General features: G+C 41.1%; 4 protein-coding genes across 5 annotated transcripts in view; 3 read left to right on the top strand and 1 right to left on the bottom strand.

Moving 5' to 3' along the window:
- Window positions 1-16,798, top strand: part of LOC139548391 (zinc finger protein ZFP2-like) — a 315,038-nt gene that overhangs the window by 102,565 nt on the left and 195,675 nt on the right. The window lies entirely within an intron of this gene.
- The window catches only part of LOC139548509 (zinc finger protein 180-like), a 284,664-nt gene that overhangs the window by 86,999 nt on the left and 180,867 nt on the right, over window positions 1-16,798 (top strand). The gene's annotated exons all lie outside the window — the stretch shown is intronic.
- The window catches only part of LOC139548897 (zinc finger protein 180-like), a 324,124-nt gene that overhangs the window by 63,828 nt on the left and 243,498 nt on the right, over window positions 1-16,798 (bottom strand). The gene's annotated exons all lie outside the window — the stretch shown is intronic.
- LOC139549189 (zinc finger protein 180-like) lies at window positions 2,543-11,820 on the top strand. 2 transcript variants are annotated; one of them, XR_011669845.1, is made up of 3 exons: window positions 2,543-3,000; window positions 8,933-10,190; window positions 10,221-11,820. XR_011669845.1 is itself a non-coding variant. In XM_071359385.1 (2 exons), exons 1-2 carry the CDS (start codon window positions 2,841-2,843, stop codon window positions 9,922-9,924), a joined length of 1,152 nt encoding a protein of 383 aa, XP_071215486.1. In that variant the 5' UTR covers window positions 2,543-2,840; the 3' UTR covers window positions 9,925-11,820. The 2 variants fall into 2 exon arrangements, 1 of the variants encoding a protein (XP_071215486.1); XM_071359385.1 differs by having other exon boundaries at window positions 8,933-11,820.

Genomic DNA, 16,798 nt, shown 5'->3' on the forward strand with positions numbered 1-16,798 from the left:
CGAGTATAGCCCACAAAGATCTCCGCCACGGCACAACCCAAGGGGGGGGGGGCTAACCCAGACAGGAAGACCACGTCAGTGACTCAACCCACACAAGTGACTCACCCCTACTAGGGACGGCATGGAAGAGCACCAGTAAGCCAGTGACTCATATATATATAAATATATGGACAAGCAATGTCAGAGCGGCATAGACAGATACAGTAGAATAGGATAGAATACAGTATATACATATGAGATGAGTAATGCCAGATATGTTAACATGCAGGAGATGCACGAAGGAAAGACAGTGATGGTGCTCAGTGACGTTGTTGCAAATGGTGGGTAAAATGGTAAAACGTTTGAGTTCATTTTGTCCTGACACGGTCACTTTGCCTACTGTTTATTACCACGTTGGGATGCAACCTTTGTTTGTTGTCATTTTTTAAACATTTTTTATCATTTTACCCCCGTTTTTTCTCCCCAATTTCGATCTTGTCTCATCGCTGCAACTCCCCAATGGGCTCAGGAGGCGAAGGTCGAGTCATGCGTCCTCTGAAACATGACCCGTCAAACCGCGCTTCTTAACACCCGCCCGCTTAACCCGGAAGCCAGCTGCACCAATGTGTAGGAGGAAACACCGGGCGACGCTTGGCCAATTGTGTGCCGCCCTATGGAACTCCCGATCACAGCAGGTTGTGGTACAGCCCGGGATCGAACCCGGGTGACGCCTCTAGTGACGCCTCTAGCACTGCCATGCAGTACCTTAGACCGCTGCACCACTCGGGTCTATAGTGACGCCTCTAGCACTGTGATACAGTACCTTAGATCGCTGCACCACTCGGGTCTATCGTGACACCTCTAACACTGCGATACAGTACCTTAGACTGCTGCACCACTCGGGTCTATAGTGACACCTCTAACACTGTGATCTAGTACCTTAGACTGCTGCACCACTCGGGTCTATAGTGACACCTCTAGCACTGTGATCTAGTACCTTAGATCGCTGTGCCACTCAGGCATAACTTTTTTTAACCAATTCTGATGGTTGTTAAAAGTGGAATTTTGACATTATTACCGTTATATCAACACACTTAACACTCCCAACACTTCCAACTATAATTCTCTTTGGCACCGTAGACATCAAGTGACCACTTGATTCCATGTGACCAAACATTCTGAGGCTGAGTCTCAAATAGTCGCCTGTTCCTTTTAATAGCCGGGCCATAGCACACATAGCAAATACATTTTGGGTCTAAATTAAAGGAGCTACAATTATAGTTTAATTACATGTTTTAAATAAAATGTCCATAATATCTGCATTAATACGAACGAGCTACAAAAATCTCTGAAACTGGAAACACTTATCTCCCTCACTAGCTTTAAGCACCAGCTGTCAGAGCAGCTCACAGATTACTGCACCTGAACATAGCCCATCTATAATTTAGCCCAAACAACTTTCCCTACTGTATTTATTTATTTATTTAGCTCCTTTGCACCCCTTTATTTCTATCTCTACTTTGCACATTCTTCCACTGCAAATCTACCATTCCAGTGTTTTACTTGCTATATTGTATTTACTTCGCCACCATGGCCTTTTTTTTGCCTTCACCTCCCTTATCTCACCTCACTTGCTCACATTGTATATATACTTATTTTTCGACTGTATTATTGACTGTATGTTTGTTTTACTCCATGTGTAACTCTGTGTTGTTGTTTGTGTCACACTGCTTTGCTTTATCTTGGCCAGGTCGCAGTTGTAAATGAGAACTTGTTCTCAACTGGCCTACCTGGTTAAACTATCATTATGACATCATGGCCACCTGGTTAAACTATCATTATGACGTCATGGCCACCTGGTTAAACTATCATTATGACATCATGGCCACCTGGTTAAATAAAGGTGCATTTTTTTATGTTTTTTGTATTTTTAAATGTTTTTTATAACATTAACAATGTCTACACTGTATTTCTGATCAATTTTATGTTTTCTTTAAAAAACAAGGACATTTCTAAGTGACCCCAAACTTTTGAACGGTGGTGTACATCTACATGATGTATTGTTACACCATGTAGGAGCAGTATAGACCTAGTCTGTTCATTATATACATCTACATGATGTATTGTTACACCATGTAGGAGCAGTATAGACCTAGTCTGTTCATTATATACATCTACATGATGTATTGTTACACCATGTAGGAGCAGTATGGACCTAGTCTGTTCATTATATACATCTACATGATGTATTGTTACACCACGTAGGAGCAGTATAGACCTAGTCTGTTCATTATATACATCTACATGATGTATTGTTACACCATGTAGGAGCAGTATAGACCTACAGTAGCTAGCTACTTATTTAGATTTAGTTTGACTTAATGAAACTGCCTTAAATGTGCTGTAGTAAACATTTTTTATTCGCACTAATCAATCAACACTTTATTGTCTTTGTATGTCTCAATATAATAGTATTATTTAATTCAATCCATTTAAAATAATCTTTGTCTGAAAATAAAATATGATCCTCAACTGCGTTTCCACTCCAGTCAGCAGACGGCGATGTGCGTCTTTCAGGCGACGCTGCCAGCGTGACGTATAATCTAGTGGACGGTTCTTCATAAACAGCTCGTCAACCACCTCGGTAGCTTGCTAGCCAACATAGCCGAAAGATTCAAGCTATTTAGACGCTTTCGGTGTATATTACCTACTGTGTTTTAGCCACACTTCTGTCGTATCAACTTGTTAACCTATTTAATTGAATATTACGTTATTTTGTATTAGTCAGCTATAGTAGCTGGCTGGTTAAGTTAGCACTAGCCTAGTCGCTAATGATAGCTAACTAGCTAACATCCCCGAACATGAGGTCAGCAAGCTTCTCCCCTCCTGCTAAAGAAGAGGAGGTCTGCTGGACGGAGAAAGAGGATCTGGGGCTGAACATTGTTGTGAAAGAGGAGGAAGAGGGGGAGATTACTGTCACATTGGAGGAAGAAGAGGAGGTTGGAGATCCGTTTAACACCAGTAAGTACCGTCTCTGCAGTCGTTGAACCAATATGCAGTAAAGGGGTTCTACACTTTAATGTTGTTCTGTAGAAATGGCTGAAGCTACACTGTAACGTGTAGAACATCAAGAGTGGACCATCAACAAAACGTTAACAATTGATCAAATGCATCCAATGACAATGCCTGAAATACTGTCGTCCTCAATATCTCCTATTAGATTAGCCCAATATGTAGTCTTAAAGGGGCAATCAGCAGTTGTTACATCCATTTTGGGACGTACACATTAATGATATGTACCCGTTGTTTCTTGAAGAAATCACTTATAAATGCCTCATGAGGTTAGTTCAACTGTCGTACCCCATCAGAACCAAAAATATAAGCTTTTTTTTCTCCAATGTTTGTCAGTAAATGTAAACAAACACTGTATATCCTCAAAACATGGTTAAAACTATAATGTTGATATCATGGTTCGTTGCATTTCTTAAGCCCCATCCCTCAGCTTTTTACCGAAACAGGTTTGTTATTGTTTCTACTGCTGATTGCTGCCCCCGTTACTCCTCAAGGTCCAAGGACTGTATGTTATTTTCACAGGTAGACTGGCTCTGGCAGGTCAAATATTCCATCTAAATGTGAATGGATTCTCAATCGTGATCGGCCTCCCGGGTGGCGCAGTGGTCTAGGGCACTGCATCGCAGTGCTAACTGCGCCACCAGAGTCTCTGGGTTCACGCCCAGGCTCTGTCGCAGCCGGCCGCAACCGGGAGGTCCGTGGGGTGACGCACAATTGGCATAGCGTCGGCCGGGTTAGGGAGGGTTTGGCCGGTAGGGGTATCCTTGTCTCAGTATGTAAATGTAATAAAAATGTATGCACTCTACTGTAAGTCGCTCTGGATAAGTGCTAAATGACTAAAATGTAAAATGTAAAAAATGTGATACGTTTCTAGAAACATAAATCACTGTACTTTCATATCACATCAACATAAGTTCACACAATACTTCAAAATAATTTCACATAATACTTTCATATCACATCAAAATAATTTCAAATAATACTTTCATATCACATCAACATAAGTTCACATAATACTTAAATATCACATCAAAATAATTTCAAATAATACTTTCATATCACATCAAAATAGGTAACCAGTCGCGATGCCCCAAAAGGTAAACCAAATTCGTTTCTCGTCATTTCTCCTTCTTTCAGGCTTCTTTTTCTTCTTTGGACTTTATATGGCGGTTGGAAACCAACTTTAAGGTGCATTACCACCATCAACTGGACTGGAGTGTGGACCTCAGTTCATCTTTTAATCACCCAGGTGGGTATATACCAAGACAGTCATGAAGAGGGCACAACAAAACCTTTTCCCCCTCAGGAGACTGAAAAGATTTGGCATGGGTCCCCAGATCCTCAAAAGGTAATACAGCTGCACCATCGAGAGCATCCTGACCGGTTGCATCACCACATGGTATGGCAACTGCTTGGCGCTACAGAGGGTAGTGCGAACAGCCCAGTACATCACTGTGGCCAAGCTTCCTGCCATCCAGGACCTATATAATAGGCGGTGTCAGAGGAAAGCCCACAAAATTGTCAGAGACTCCAGTCACTCAAGTTATAAACTGTTTTCTCTACTACTGCACGGCAAGTGGTACCGGAGCACCAAGACTAGGACCAAAAGCGTCCTCAACAGCTTCTACCCCCAAGCCATAAGACTGCTGAACAATTCATGAAATCGCCACCAGACAATTTACATTGACCCCCCACCCCCCTCCATTTTGTGCACTGCTGCTACTCGCTGGTTGTTTGTTACCTATGCATAGTCACTATGCCCCCACCATGTACAGATTACCTCAACTAGCCTGTACCCCCGCACACTGACTCGGTACCGGTGCCCCCTGTATATAGCCTCCACACTGACTCGGTACCGGTGCCCCCTGTATATAGCCTCCACACTGACTCAGTACCGGTGCCCCCTGTATATAGCCTCCACACTGACTCGGTACCGGTGCCCCCTGTATATAGCCTCCACACTGACTCGGTACCGGTGCCCCCTGTATATAGCCTCCACACTGACTCAGTACCGGTGCCCCCTGTATATAGCCTCCACACTGACTCGGAACCGGTGCCCCCTGTATATAGCCTCCACACTGACTCAGTACCGGTGCCCCCTGTATATAGCCTCCACACTGACTCGGTACCGGTGCCCCCTGTATATAGCCTCCACACTGACTCGGTACCGGTGCCCCCTGTATATAGCCTCCACACTGACTCGGTACCGGTGCCCCCTGTATATAGCCTCCACACTGACTCGGTACCGGTGCCCCCTGTATATAACCTTCACACTGACTCGGTACCGGTGCCCCCTGTATATAACCTCCACACTGACTCAGTACCGGTGCCCCCTGTATATTGCCTCGTTATTGTTATTCTTATTGTGTTACTTTTTATTATTACTTTTTATTTTAGTCTACTTGGTAAACGTTTTCTTCTTCTTGAACTGCACTGTTGGTTAAGGGCTTGTAAGTAAAGCATTTCACAGTAAAGTCTAAGTTGGTGTCTTGACGGATTTGTAAAAAACGGTTTGTCATAAAACACTATACAGTGGGGAGAAGTATTTGATACACTGACGATTTTGCAGGTTTTCCTACTTTTTAAGTAATTAATTTGCATTTTATTGCATGACATAAGTATTTGATACATCAGAAAAACAGAACTTAATATTTGGTACAGAAACCTTTGTTTGCAATTACAGAGATCATACGTTTGGTGTAGTTCTTGTCCAGGTTTGCACACACTGCAGCAGGGATTTTGGCCCACTCCTCCTCCATACAGACCTTCTCCAGATCCTTCAGGTTTTGGGGCTGTTGCTGGGCAATTCGGACTCTCAGCTCCCTCCAAAGATTTTATATTGGGTTCAGGTCTGGAGACTGGCTAGGCCACTCCAGGACCTTGAGATGCTTCTTACGGAGCCACTCCTTAATTGCCCTGGCTGTGTGTTTCGGGTCGTTGTCATGCTGGAAGACCCAGCCATGACCCATCTTCAATGCTCTTACTGAGGGAAGGAGGTTGTTGGCCAAGATCTCGCGATACATGGCCCCATCCATCCTCCCCTCAATACGGTGCAGTCGTCCTGTCCCCTTTGCAGAAAAGCATCCCCAAAGAATGATGTTTCCACCTCCATGCTTCATGGTTGGGATGGTGTTCTTGGGGTTGTACTCATCCTTCTTCTTCCTCCAAACACGGCGAGTGGAGTTTAGACCAAAAAGCTCTATTTTTGTCTCATCAGACCACATGATCTTCTCCCATTCCTCCTCTGGATCATCCAGATGGTCATTGGCAAACTTCAGACGGGCCTGGACATGCGCTGGCTTGAGCAGGGGGACCTTCCGTGCGCTGCAGGATTTTAATCCATGACTGCGTAGTGTGTTATTAATGGTTTTCTTTGTGACTGTGGTCCCAGCTCTCTTCAGGTCATTGACCAGGTCCTGCTGTGTAGTTCTGGGCTGATCCCTCACCTTCCTCATGATCATTGATGCCCCACGAGGTGAGATCTTGCATGGAGCCCCAGACAGAGGGTGATTGACCGTCATCTTGAACTTCTTCCATTTTCTAATAATTGCGCCAACAGTTGTTGCCTTCTCACCAAGCTGCTTGCCTATTGTCCTGTAGCCCATCCCAGCCTTGTGCAGGTCTACAATTTTATCACTGATGTCCTTACACAGCTCTCTGGTCCTGGCCATTGTGGAGAGGTTGGAGTCTGTTTGATTGAGTGTGTGGACAGGTGTTTTTTTATACAGGTAACGAGTTCAAACAGGTGCAGTTAATACAGGTAATGAGTGGAGAACAGGAGGGCTTCTTAAAGAAAAACTAACAGGTCTGTGAGAGCCGGAATTCTTACTGGTTGGTAGGTGATCAAATACTTATGTCATGCAATAAAATGCAAATTAATTACTTAATCATACAACGTGATTTTCTGGATTTTTGTTTTAGATTCCGTCACTCACGGTTGAAGTGTACCTATGATAAAAATACAGACCTCTACATGCTTTGTAAGTAGGAAACACTGCCGATATTGCAGGTTATCAAATACTTGTTCTCCCCACTGTATATATATATATTTTTTAAATTGCTGACACCCCTCCCCAGAGGTGTCTCATTATTGGGATTCATTGCTGATTCCTACCTGTAGCTCACTATGAGGTGTCTAGTGATAAAGGTTAAGGCAAGGCTTTCGACTGTCAATCACCACATTCTTATCGGCAGACTCAACAACCTTGGTTTCTCAAATGACTGCCTCGCCTGCTTCACCAACTACTTCTCAGATAGAGTTCAGTGTGTCAAATCGGAGGGCCTGTTGTCCAGACCTCTGGCAGTCTCTATGGGGTACTACAGGGTTCAATTCTCTGGCCGACTCTTTTCTCTGTATATATCAATGATGTCCCTCTTGCTGCGGGTGATTCTCTGATCCACCTCTACGCAGACGACACCATTCTGTATACATCTGGCCCTTCTTTGGACACTGTGTTAACAAACCTCCAAATGAGCTTCAATGTCATAACTCTCCTTCCGTGGCCTCCAACTGCTCTTAAACGCTAGTAAAACTAAATGCATGCTCTTCAACCGATCGCTGCCCGCATCCGCCCGACAAGCATCACTACTCTGGACGGTTCTGACTTAGAATATGTGGACAACTACAATTACCTGGGTGTCTGGTTAGACTGTAAACTCTCCTTCCAGACTCACATTAAACATCTCCAATCCCAAATTAAATCTAGAATCTGCTTCCTATTTCGCAACAAAGCCTCCTACACTCACGCTGCCAAACATACCCTCGTAAAACTGACTATCCTGCCGATTCTTGACTTCAGTGATGTCATTTACAAAATAGCCTCCAACACTCTACTCAGCAAACTGGATGCAGTCTATCACAGTGCCATCCGTTTTGTCACCAAAGCCCCATATACCACCCACCGCTGCGACCTGTATGCTCTCGTTGGCTGGTCCTCGCTACATATTCATCGCTAAACCCACTGGCTCCAGGTCATCTATAAGTCTTTGCTAGGTAAAGCTCCGCCTTAACTCAGCTCACTGGTCACCATAGCAACACCCACCCATAGCATGGCCTGTTTATTGCCTTACCTCCTTACTCCATCACACTGTATATAGATTTTTCTATTGTGTTATTGACTGTACTTTTGTTTATCCCATGTGTAACTCTGTGTTGCTTTTTTGTCGCACTGCTTTGCTTTATCTTGGTCAGGTCGCAGTTGTGAATGAGAACTTGTTCTCAACTGGCCACCTGGTTAAATAAAGGTGGGGGAAAAATGTAATTAAAAATACATTTAAAAAATCATTACTTTATTGACAACACCCAAATAGATACTGTCATTAACGCGATTCTTCAATAATTAAACATATTTCTTAATACTGTAGCAAACATTATATTACACAGGACATTCAAACGAGCCTTACAATTATAATCCAAAGTAGTGTGAAATGCACTCCCCTGAGTTTTCCCCATTCACATTCAGAATACACTGAAAAACTGAAATCTTTGCTCACCATTTTTTCTCTAATCAGATATAGTACATCCATAACTATCGGTTTCCTTATTAGCAGGGAGGAGTTTCTACAACCAAATTGCATGTGCATCGCCCTCGTGCCGCAATTTTATTAAACACAGAAAGGGGCTTATATTGGAGACCAAAAGTCGTCTGGCACAGTGCTTAGTTTCAACAACATGAATAACTTATTTCTAGCCTACAATCATCGATGTTACTACTAAAATATGACTATTCTTGCTCATTTTAAGACAATTATCAAATTATTTTAACATTCATTACAGATATCAATTGTTATACAACATCATGGCTACGCTGTTGGCATCACCTTTTACAGTGGATTTCCACTGTTGTGGGCCTTGAACCATTTGACTTTGTTGTTCACACAGGAGAGATACGGGACTATCGTGGATCCTCTGGGGAGCCTCAACAACCTCATGATGCTGACGAGGCAGAGAAGAGTCTCTCCAGATCAGAACACGTCAAGAAACACCAGCGGAGATCCACAGGGAAGAAATCTCACTGCTGCTCTGACTGTGGGAAGAGATTCACCTCCTCATCAGGCATTAAAATTCATCAGAGAATCCACACAGGAGAGAAACCTTATAGCTGTTATCAATGTGGGAAGAGTTTTTCTACTTCTGGCTATCGGACAGTGCACCAGAGAACACACACAGGAGATAAACCTTATAGCTGTTATCAATGTGGGAAGAGTTTTGCTGCATCTAGTGATCTGACAGTGCACCAGAGAACACACACTGGAGAGAAACCTTATAGCTGTGATCAATGTGGGAAGAGTTTTACTACATCTGGCTCTCTGAATTTACACCAGAGAACACACACAGGAGAGAAACCTTGTAGCTGTGATCAATGTGGGAAGAGTTTTACTACATCTGTCTCTCTGACTTTACACCAGAGAACACACACAGGAGAGAAACCTTATAGCTGTGATCAATGTGGGAAGAGTTTTTGTCAATCTGGCCATCTGACAGTGCACCAGAGAACACACACAGGAGAGAAACCTTATAGCTGTGATCAATGTGGGAAGAGTTTTGCTACTTCTGGCTATCTGACAGTGCACCAGAGAATACACACAGGAGAGAAACCTTATAGCTGTGATCAATGTGGGAAGAGTTTTGCTGCATCTAGCTCTCTGACAGTGCACCAGAGAACCCACACAGGAGATAAACCTTATAGCTGTGGTCAATGTGGGAAGAGTTTTTGTCAATCTGGCTATCTGACAGTGCACCAGAGAATACACACAGGAGAGAAACCTTATAGCTGTGATCAATGTGGGAAGAGTTTTGTTCAATCTAGCTATCTGACAGTGCACAAGAGAACACACACAGGAGAGCCAATGTATAGCTGTGACCAGAGATAATCTGATAAAAGATCTCTGACTAATCATCAGAAAATACATGAAGGAGTTGTTTCATGATATCAATGAAATGATGTCACAATGTAGAATGTTTTAACATTGTAGTAGGAGTATTTTAATGATGTCACAATGTAGAACACTAAACGTTTGTCCCCTGTTCTATTGATTTCAACATGATATGGATATTAGCCTCAGGGGGGAAATCCAGGCTCTGAATTGGAAGAGTACTATTTATGAGATTTAGTAAGTACACATTATTCCCAGATTCCGTGTGGTTTTTGAGCTGTTAGTTTTAACAGGTGTGGTTTTTGAGCTGTTAGTTTTAACAGGACGTGCAACCTCATCTCCCTCCTGTCGCACAAATTATTTTAGCATGAAATTGATTAGTTATGACAAATAAGTGTTGCGTTCCTTTGTTTAGCGACCCCTACATTTAAATGCATTCCAACATCACGTACAACCTGATTTCCCCCCTAATTGATATCAGTGATTTATTGCTACTTGTCAAAACAGCGTTTCTGGAAATATGATTATTGTGGCAGATGTTTGTGTAAATAGCACATGTTATGTTTAGGTTTTAAATTTATCCCAAACTGTTTCTGCATATTGGTTATTGATTTGGACACGTTAAAACTGTGTTTTGACATTGAGGCTATCCCACCTAGCACAATGTAATTGAAAAGTCGTTGAAAATAAGACTATGCAATCAAAAAATATATATATTTTTTTTTATTATACCATGCCTTACCATTAAGTTAATTATTGACAATACATATTAACAAAGGGGTGTCCATTTGGTTTTGATCATTCATATTTACAATTCATGTAACTTTTAGTAATCATAATTATTTATGCAATCAACTGACAATTTACGGGTATAATTATATTGACATTGTTGCCCTTCTTTTAGAATATCAGGGTTAATTCTCAGATGTGCCAACCCAAATGTACTAGAGCATGACATTGGGGACTGGGCCCCGATCCAACAACATGCCTATCGAGTGAACTCTGAATAGAGAGAGAAGCTCCGCAGTGATTTGGAAAGTTACTATGGTTATTGCAGGAGTTTCCTCTTGAAATCAGACATGTCCGTGTTAAGGACAACTTGGTTGCTGATTGTCTCAAGGGTGGGCAGTCATAGTTTTGCGTTTAGCCATTGCGTTGCCATGGATCACAATTTATTTTGACTGCACGGTTTTCCGTATTGGAGATGAGTTTTGTTTGGGCTCGTTCCAAGGGGACAGGAGTTCTAGAAGCTGGTGAGTTTTAGGAAGACGAGCGTTCTAGAAGCTATTGAGTTTTAGGATTCTATAGAATGAAAAAGGAGAAAAAAATAATACGATTGTATATTATTATTTAGAAATACATGTTTTTTTCTTGTTTTTAATTGTTGACAGCCAGTAGACACCATGTTTATATTGTAGAAGGTGAAGCATTGTAGTTGATTATAATGTGAAATGGAAGTTGTTTTCTGTTGGTGGTGAGCAAACTTGTCCAACAAAAATGATAGGTTTTATTTGTTGTCTTAAGGGGAAAGGTGTTCCAGGCTTTCGTTTTTCCATTTATGTTTTGAGGTTGGACTTTAGCACGTATAGCTCGTTAGCACGTATAGCTCGTTAACATGTATAGCTCGTTAGCACGTAGGGCGCACTGATTGGTGACACCTCGTTAGTCAGTATGTGTAACACCAGTTCTTTTGTTTGCCTCTTCTTGGGCAGATTTAGTGGGTCTCATGGTGGGTGTCTTTTATGTCCCAGTTGTTGTTACTAGTCAATTTTCAGTGGACACTGAGAGCAAAACTGCAACATTATGTTATAATACTTTTATTGCATCAAATGGTTGTTTTATGCAACAGAATAGAGGGTTCTTAGAACTATTGTGTCTGTGTGTTCTACTGAGGATGGGGTGCAGGGGTGCAGCCCGACACCGGTACACTTATGACAACATCCAGCTCAAAGTGCAGGGCGCGAAATTCAAAATATATATTTTTTTAAATATTTACCTTTCACACATTAACAAGTCCAAGACACCAGATGAAAGGTGCACATCTTGTGAATCAAGCCAACATGTCCGATTTTTAAAATGTTTTACAGGGAAGACACAATATGTAAATCTATTAGCTAACCACGTTAGCAAAAGACACCACTTTTCTTACTCCATTAGTTTTTTACTCCATCAGTAGCTAACACAAATTCGGCCAAATAAAGATAAAAATAGCCACTAACCAAGAAACAACCTCATCAGATGACAATCTGATAACATATTTATTGTATAGCATATGTTTTTTTCAGAACATTTGCATATTTCAGGTATAATTCATAGTTTACATTTCAGCTACAATCAGAAATTGCACCGAAAGCAGCCATAATATTTACAGACACCAACGTCAAATACCTAATTACTCATCATAAAACATTTCTGAAAAATACATAGTGTACAGCAATTGAAAGACAGGCATCTTGTGATTCTAGACAATATTTCCGATTTATTAAATGTTTTACAGCGCAAACAAAATGTAGCGTGATATTAGCATAGTAGCAATAGACAGAAAAACTTGGGCGCCCACGACCAGTCAACATGCACGACAGATATATGAAATAACATCATAAATTGGCTCTTACTTTTGCTGATCTTTCATCAGAATGTTGAACAAGGTGTCCTCTGTCCAGATGAGTCGTTGTTTGGATTCAGAATGGCAAATTTCCCTCTTCACTTAGCATTGGCACTAGCCGAGTGGCACAAATATCTCCGACGTAAACACAGTCAGAGGACGGAACACGGCAAACTCCCGAAAAAATTTCAATAATCTGATTAAACTATATTGAAAAAACATACATTACGATGATATGTTCACATGTATCAAAAAAATTCCGAGCCGGGGATAGTTTTTGTCTATTACGGCAGCAAAACAGAAGGCAATCGCACTTCCTTGTCGCGCGTTTCAGAGAACCGGAAGTGGACGGTCACGTCAAAGAAATAGCTTTTATTCCACCCCTGACCAAGATGAACACAACATTTCTTCTCTCACATCCTCTTGAGACCAAGAGGAAGGCGTATGGAGTGTAAGTAGACTCCTAAGTGTCATGACCATATATAGGCATCAAGTTGAACAGAACACATATTTCTGACATTTCACTTCCTGGTCAGGGAAAGTGCTGCCAAAGGAATTCTGTTTCACTCAGAGAAATAATTCCAACGGTTTTAGAAACTAGAGAGTGTTTTCTATCCAATATTAATAATAATATCCATATTGTACGAGCAAGAATTGAGTAGGAGGCCGTTTGAAATGGGCACGATTTCACTGGCTACTCAACACTTTCCCTTGCAGCCAGAAGAAGTTAATCTTCACTTGGTGACCGCTCGTGACGACCTGGGTAAATGGTGCACGAGGGATCCTTCTAACTTGGGATCTCAGGGAGACTACACTTCGGGAACGGAGCAGATGGACTCAACTTTGATCTGAGAGGCAGTGAGCCGAGTCGATACAAAATCTCAAACCTTGTTTTTTTTTTTAAAGAGGTGAGGGAAACACGCAAAGTGTAGTAGTTAGAAAATCCTCGTAGGCTCTGAGTGTGTATTCCTGTGTGAGGCGGGCACCTTGGAGGTGTAAACAGGGCCCAGTCAGGAGGCTCTGAGTGTGTATTCCTGTATTTTTCCAGTATGGGAGGAGTTGCTAGATTTATTGAATAAACCTTTTTCCATAAAGTTAGTGAACCAAGGTGGCTGACTAGCTGTTGATGTTGAAGAAGCGTCCCGTCCACTAGATTATACGTCACAGTGGCAGAATCACCTGAAAGACGCACTTCGCCATCAGCTGACTGGAGTTGGTATCGCAGTTGAGAAAATACTTTCAGACAAAAAGCTAAAAAGCGACTGCATCTAAAAACCAACGACTCCCTTTGAAAACGGGCGATGTGGCGTCAGAAACATTTATTATAGTGTAAAAATGTACTGCAAAGTGTAGCTAAATAAAATAACTTTGGTCATACCCAGTCAGCATGTGACGTCCAAGGACGTTGAATTATGGGCGATATCAGGTCTGTCTGTTGTGGCTGCTATTTCGCCCCAAAATAGTCATCCCAAATCGGGCTGTGTATAAATATGTAAATGTCTCTCGGACAAGGTGACTTTCATCAATATACACTCTAAAAAGTAAAGCTTCCCTGGGGTATCCTTTAGGGGTTCTTCAAATTGAAACTGTGGGGGAACCCCTAAAAGTTATTTGAAGAACCCCATATCATGGTTCATCAAAGAACCTTTTGGGGTTCATTTTTTAACTCCCTGTCCACCCTCCCTGCATTATAAAAACATATTTTAATAACAATATTGACTTAAATAATGAATTGTTTATTTAGTGGCACCACAAATGTGAATTAATATTTACAAAACAATTTACCAAACAAAACACATTTTAAAATTGCAACATTTCTGCAGACATGTCAGACCATAATAAATAATACATTTACTTTGTATAGTGCTTTTCATGACATTTAAAAAAAATCTAAAATAATGATGTACAATGAAAACAGCATACATTAAAAATGAATCATAGGTAAACTAACAATATTGTAGACTTGATGCTAAATACAGATTTTTCAGCTTTAGTGTGGATATCATATCCACTTAGTTATGTTAGGAAGTTTGCCATCTTTATGACCGGCCCTGATAACTTCACCCCAACTTCTCTTCTCCCAGAACACAGTAACTTAACAACATAAGTGTTTTTCTGACATTTTGGGAAATTTAAGGGAGAATAAAAAATACAGCCCTAGCAGAGCCCTAAGTCCCATGGGGACGTCCTCGAGGGCGTGGATGTTCTCCCCATCAAAGGCCAGCGGGATTTCACTCTCATGGTGAAATGGATTTCCGCCGATGTTCAGTAAAGGAGTGAGGAGCGGTGAAATCTGTGTCAACAAAAGTAAGAAAAGATTAATACACGTACAATTAACAAAGAACATAACAAATGTTCAGCTGTAGTTTTATATAAGCATGCACACCTATGTTTATGAAGAAACAGATGATTGGAGCATAGGCATACCTTGTCACGGACATAAAGGCCACTCGGGTCCTCATTGAAGAGGTAGGGCAAGAGCAGAATCACTGCTGTGCTCTCGAGTCCTAGTAAAGTAAAGAAACGATCTTACTACACTTGCTAATTTTATGAAAATACATTAGAGAAAGGGAAGGAATAAGAGCAAATACCTCTTCTGTATTGTCCTTCAGGGACTGTCAAAATAGCAGGATGATGTCCTCACCCCTGCCTCGCCTCTCTACCTCTGCTAGTCCTTGAATTATCTTTTTGTCTATATCCATTCCATGGACTTGATTCATTTCTGAGAAGATCTGAAAAGATCATTTGCACACATTTGTATGCTAATAGATTTCAGTTTGTATTGACTGCTATGTAGGTTAAATGTACACTTCAAATGCAGCTGTCCTACAACAGATCTGTACCTTCTTCTTGATCCCAATTGCATTGTGTCCATGTTCTGTCCTATAAGAATTTCAAAGGAAGAGAAAATGTGTCAAAGAATAGTCTTACAAGCACTAAAACATATATATATATATATATATAAAATAAATAACATGTAATGTAAAATAGAAGAACATATTGGAGAAAGCACTAGCCAATATAGTACTGCCATACAGTAACAGTACTGCCATACAGGCCTAATATCACATTTCAAGATATCTTTGTTCACAAATTGTTCAGTATTTTATCAGGCTGACTTGAAAGATTATACGCAACATTTTGCTGCGTGGCAATACTGTGTTTGGATTCTGAAGGGCCTTTATACAAAAGAGGTAGTCTAGACACTGTATTAATACCATTATGCATTTGAATCCCATCTACAACTACCATCTAAGATATTAATTTCCCTCCACAAGGGGGCGGACATGTAACGTTTCCAAAATGGGATAGTATTGTACATGTAACGTTTCCAAAACGGGATAGTATTGTCCATGTAACATCTCCAAAATGGGATAGTATTGTCCATGTAACGTTTCCAAAATGGGATAGTATTGTCCATGTAACGTTTCCTAAATGGGATTGTATTGTCCATGTAACGTCTCCAAAATGGGATAGTATTGTCCATGTAACATCTCCAAAATGGGATAGTATTGTACATGTAACGTTTCCAAAACGGGATAGTATTGTACATGTAACGTTTCCAAAATGGGATAGTATTGTACATGTAAAGTTATGCTCCCTTGTGAGTTAATAGTATTGCATGCTGTAGCAGGCTATATAAAGAGGAAGACCTCCAATGACGATTCAGTTCGTTGTAACATCTCGTCTGGACAGGTCACCGTCCTTAGTTAGTTAGTTAGTTAACGTTAGCTAGTTCATTATCACAAAAGTGAGAACTGCTCTAGATTGGAAACTTACGTTAATGAGTGTAAAGCCATGTTGGCTTATTGAAACGATGTACAATATATGGGAAAGAATATAGTTCAGGGAAATAATCCAAACCTAGTTGTGCCTAGTTAGGACATAACGTTAGCTAGCTAGAGAACGGTACTGTACTGTAGCTCATACAACGCCGACGGTTAAACCCGGCTTTCTAATATTTACGGTAATTAGCTATAGTAACGTTATGGAAGCTATTCACAGAAAACCATCATTGTCTTCGTTATTCATTATTAGTATGTTATATTATTATAATAAATTATTTAGAGACATATTCAGAGCCAAACATCAACCCAACTTAACCTTTTTAACTGTTGTCGCATCCAAACTTGTCACCATCGTTTTCAGTTGTAATTGCGAAGTTCCCGGAAGAAGTCCAGCAACAACGGAGGTTCCTCGATGAACCCACCTTCTAACAAGTTCTTTGAAGAACCTTTTGGGGCTGTTTTTCATTGACCAAGAACC

The sequence above is a fragment of the Salvelinus alpinus genome, chromosome 2, assembly GCF_045679555.1.
Source record: "Salvelinus alpinus chromosome 2, SLU_Salpinus.1, whole genome shotgun sequence".
NCBI lineage: Eukaryota > Metazoa > Chordata > Actinopteri > Salmoniformes > Salmonidae > Salvelinus > Salvelinus alpinus.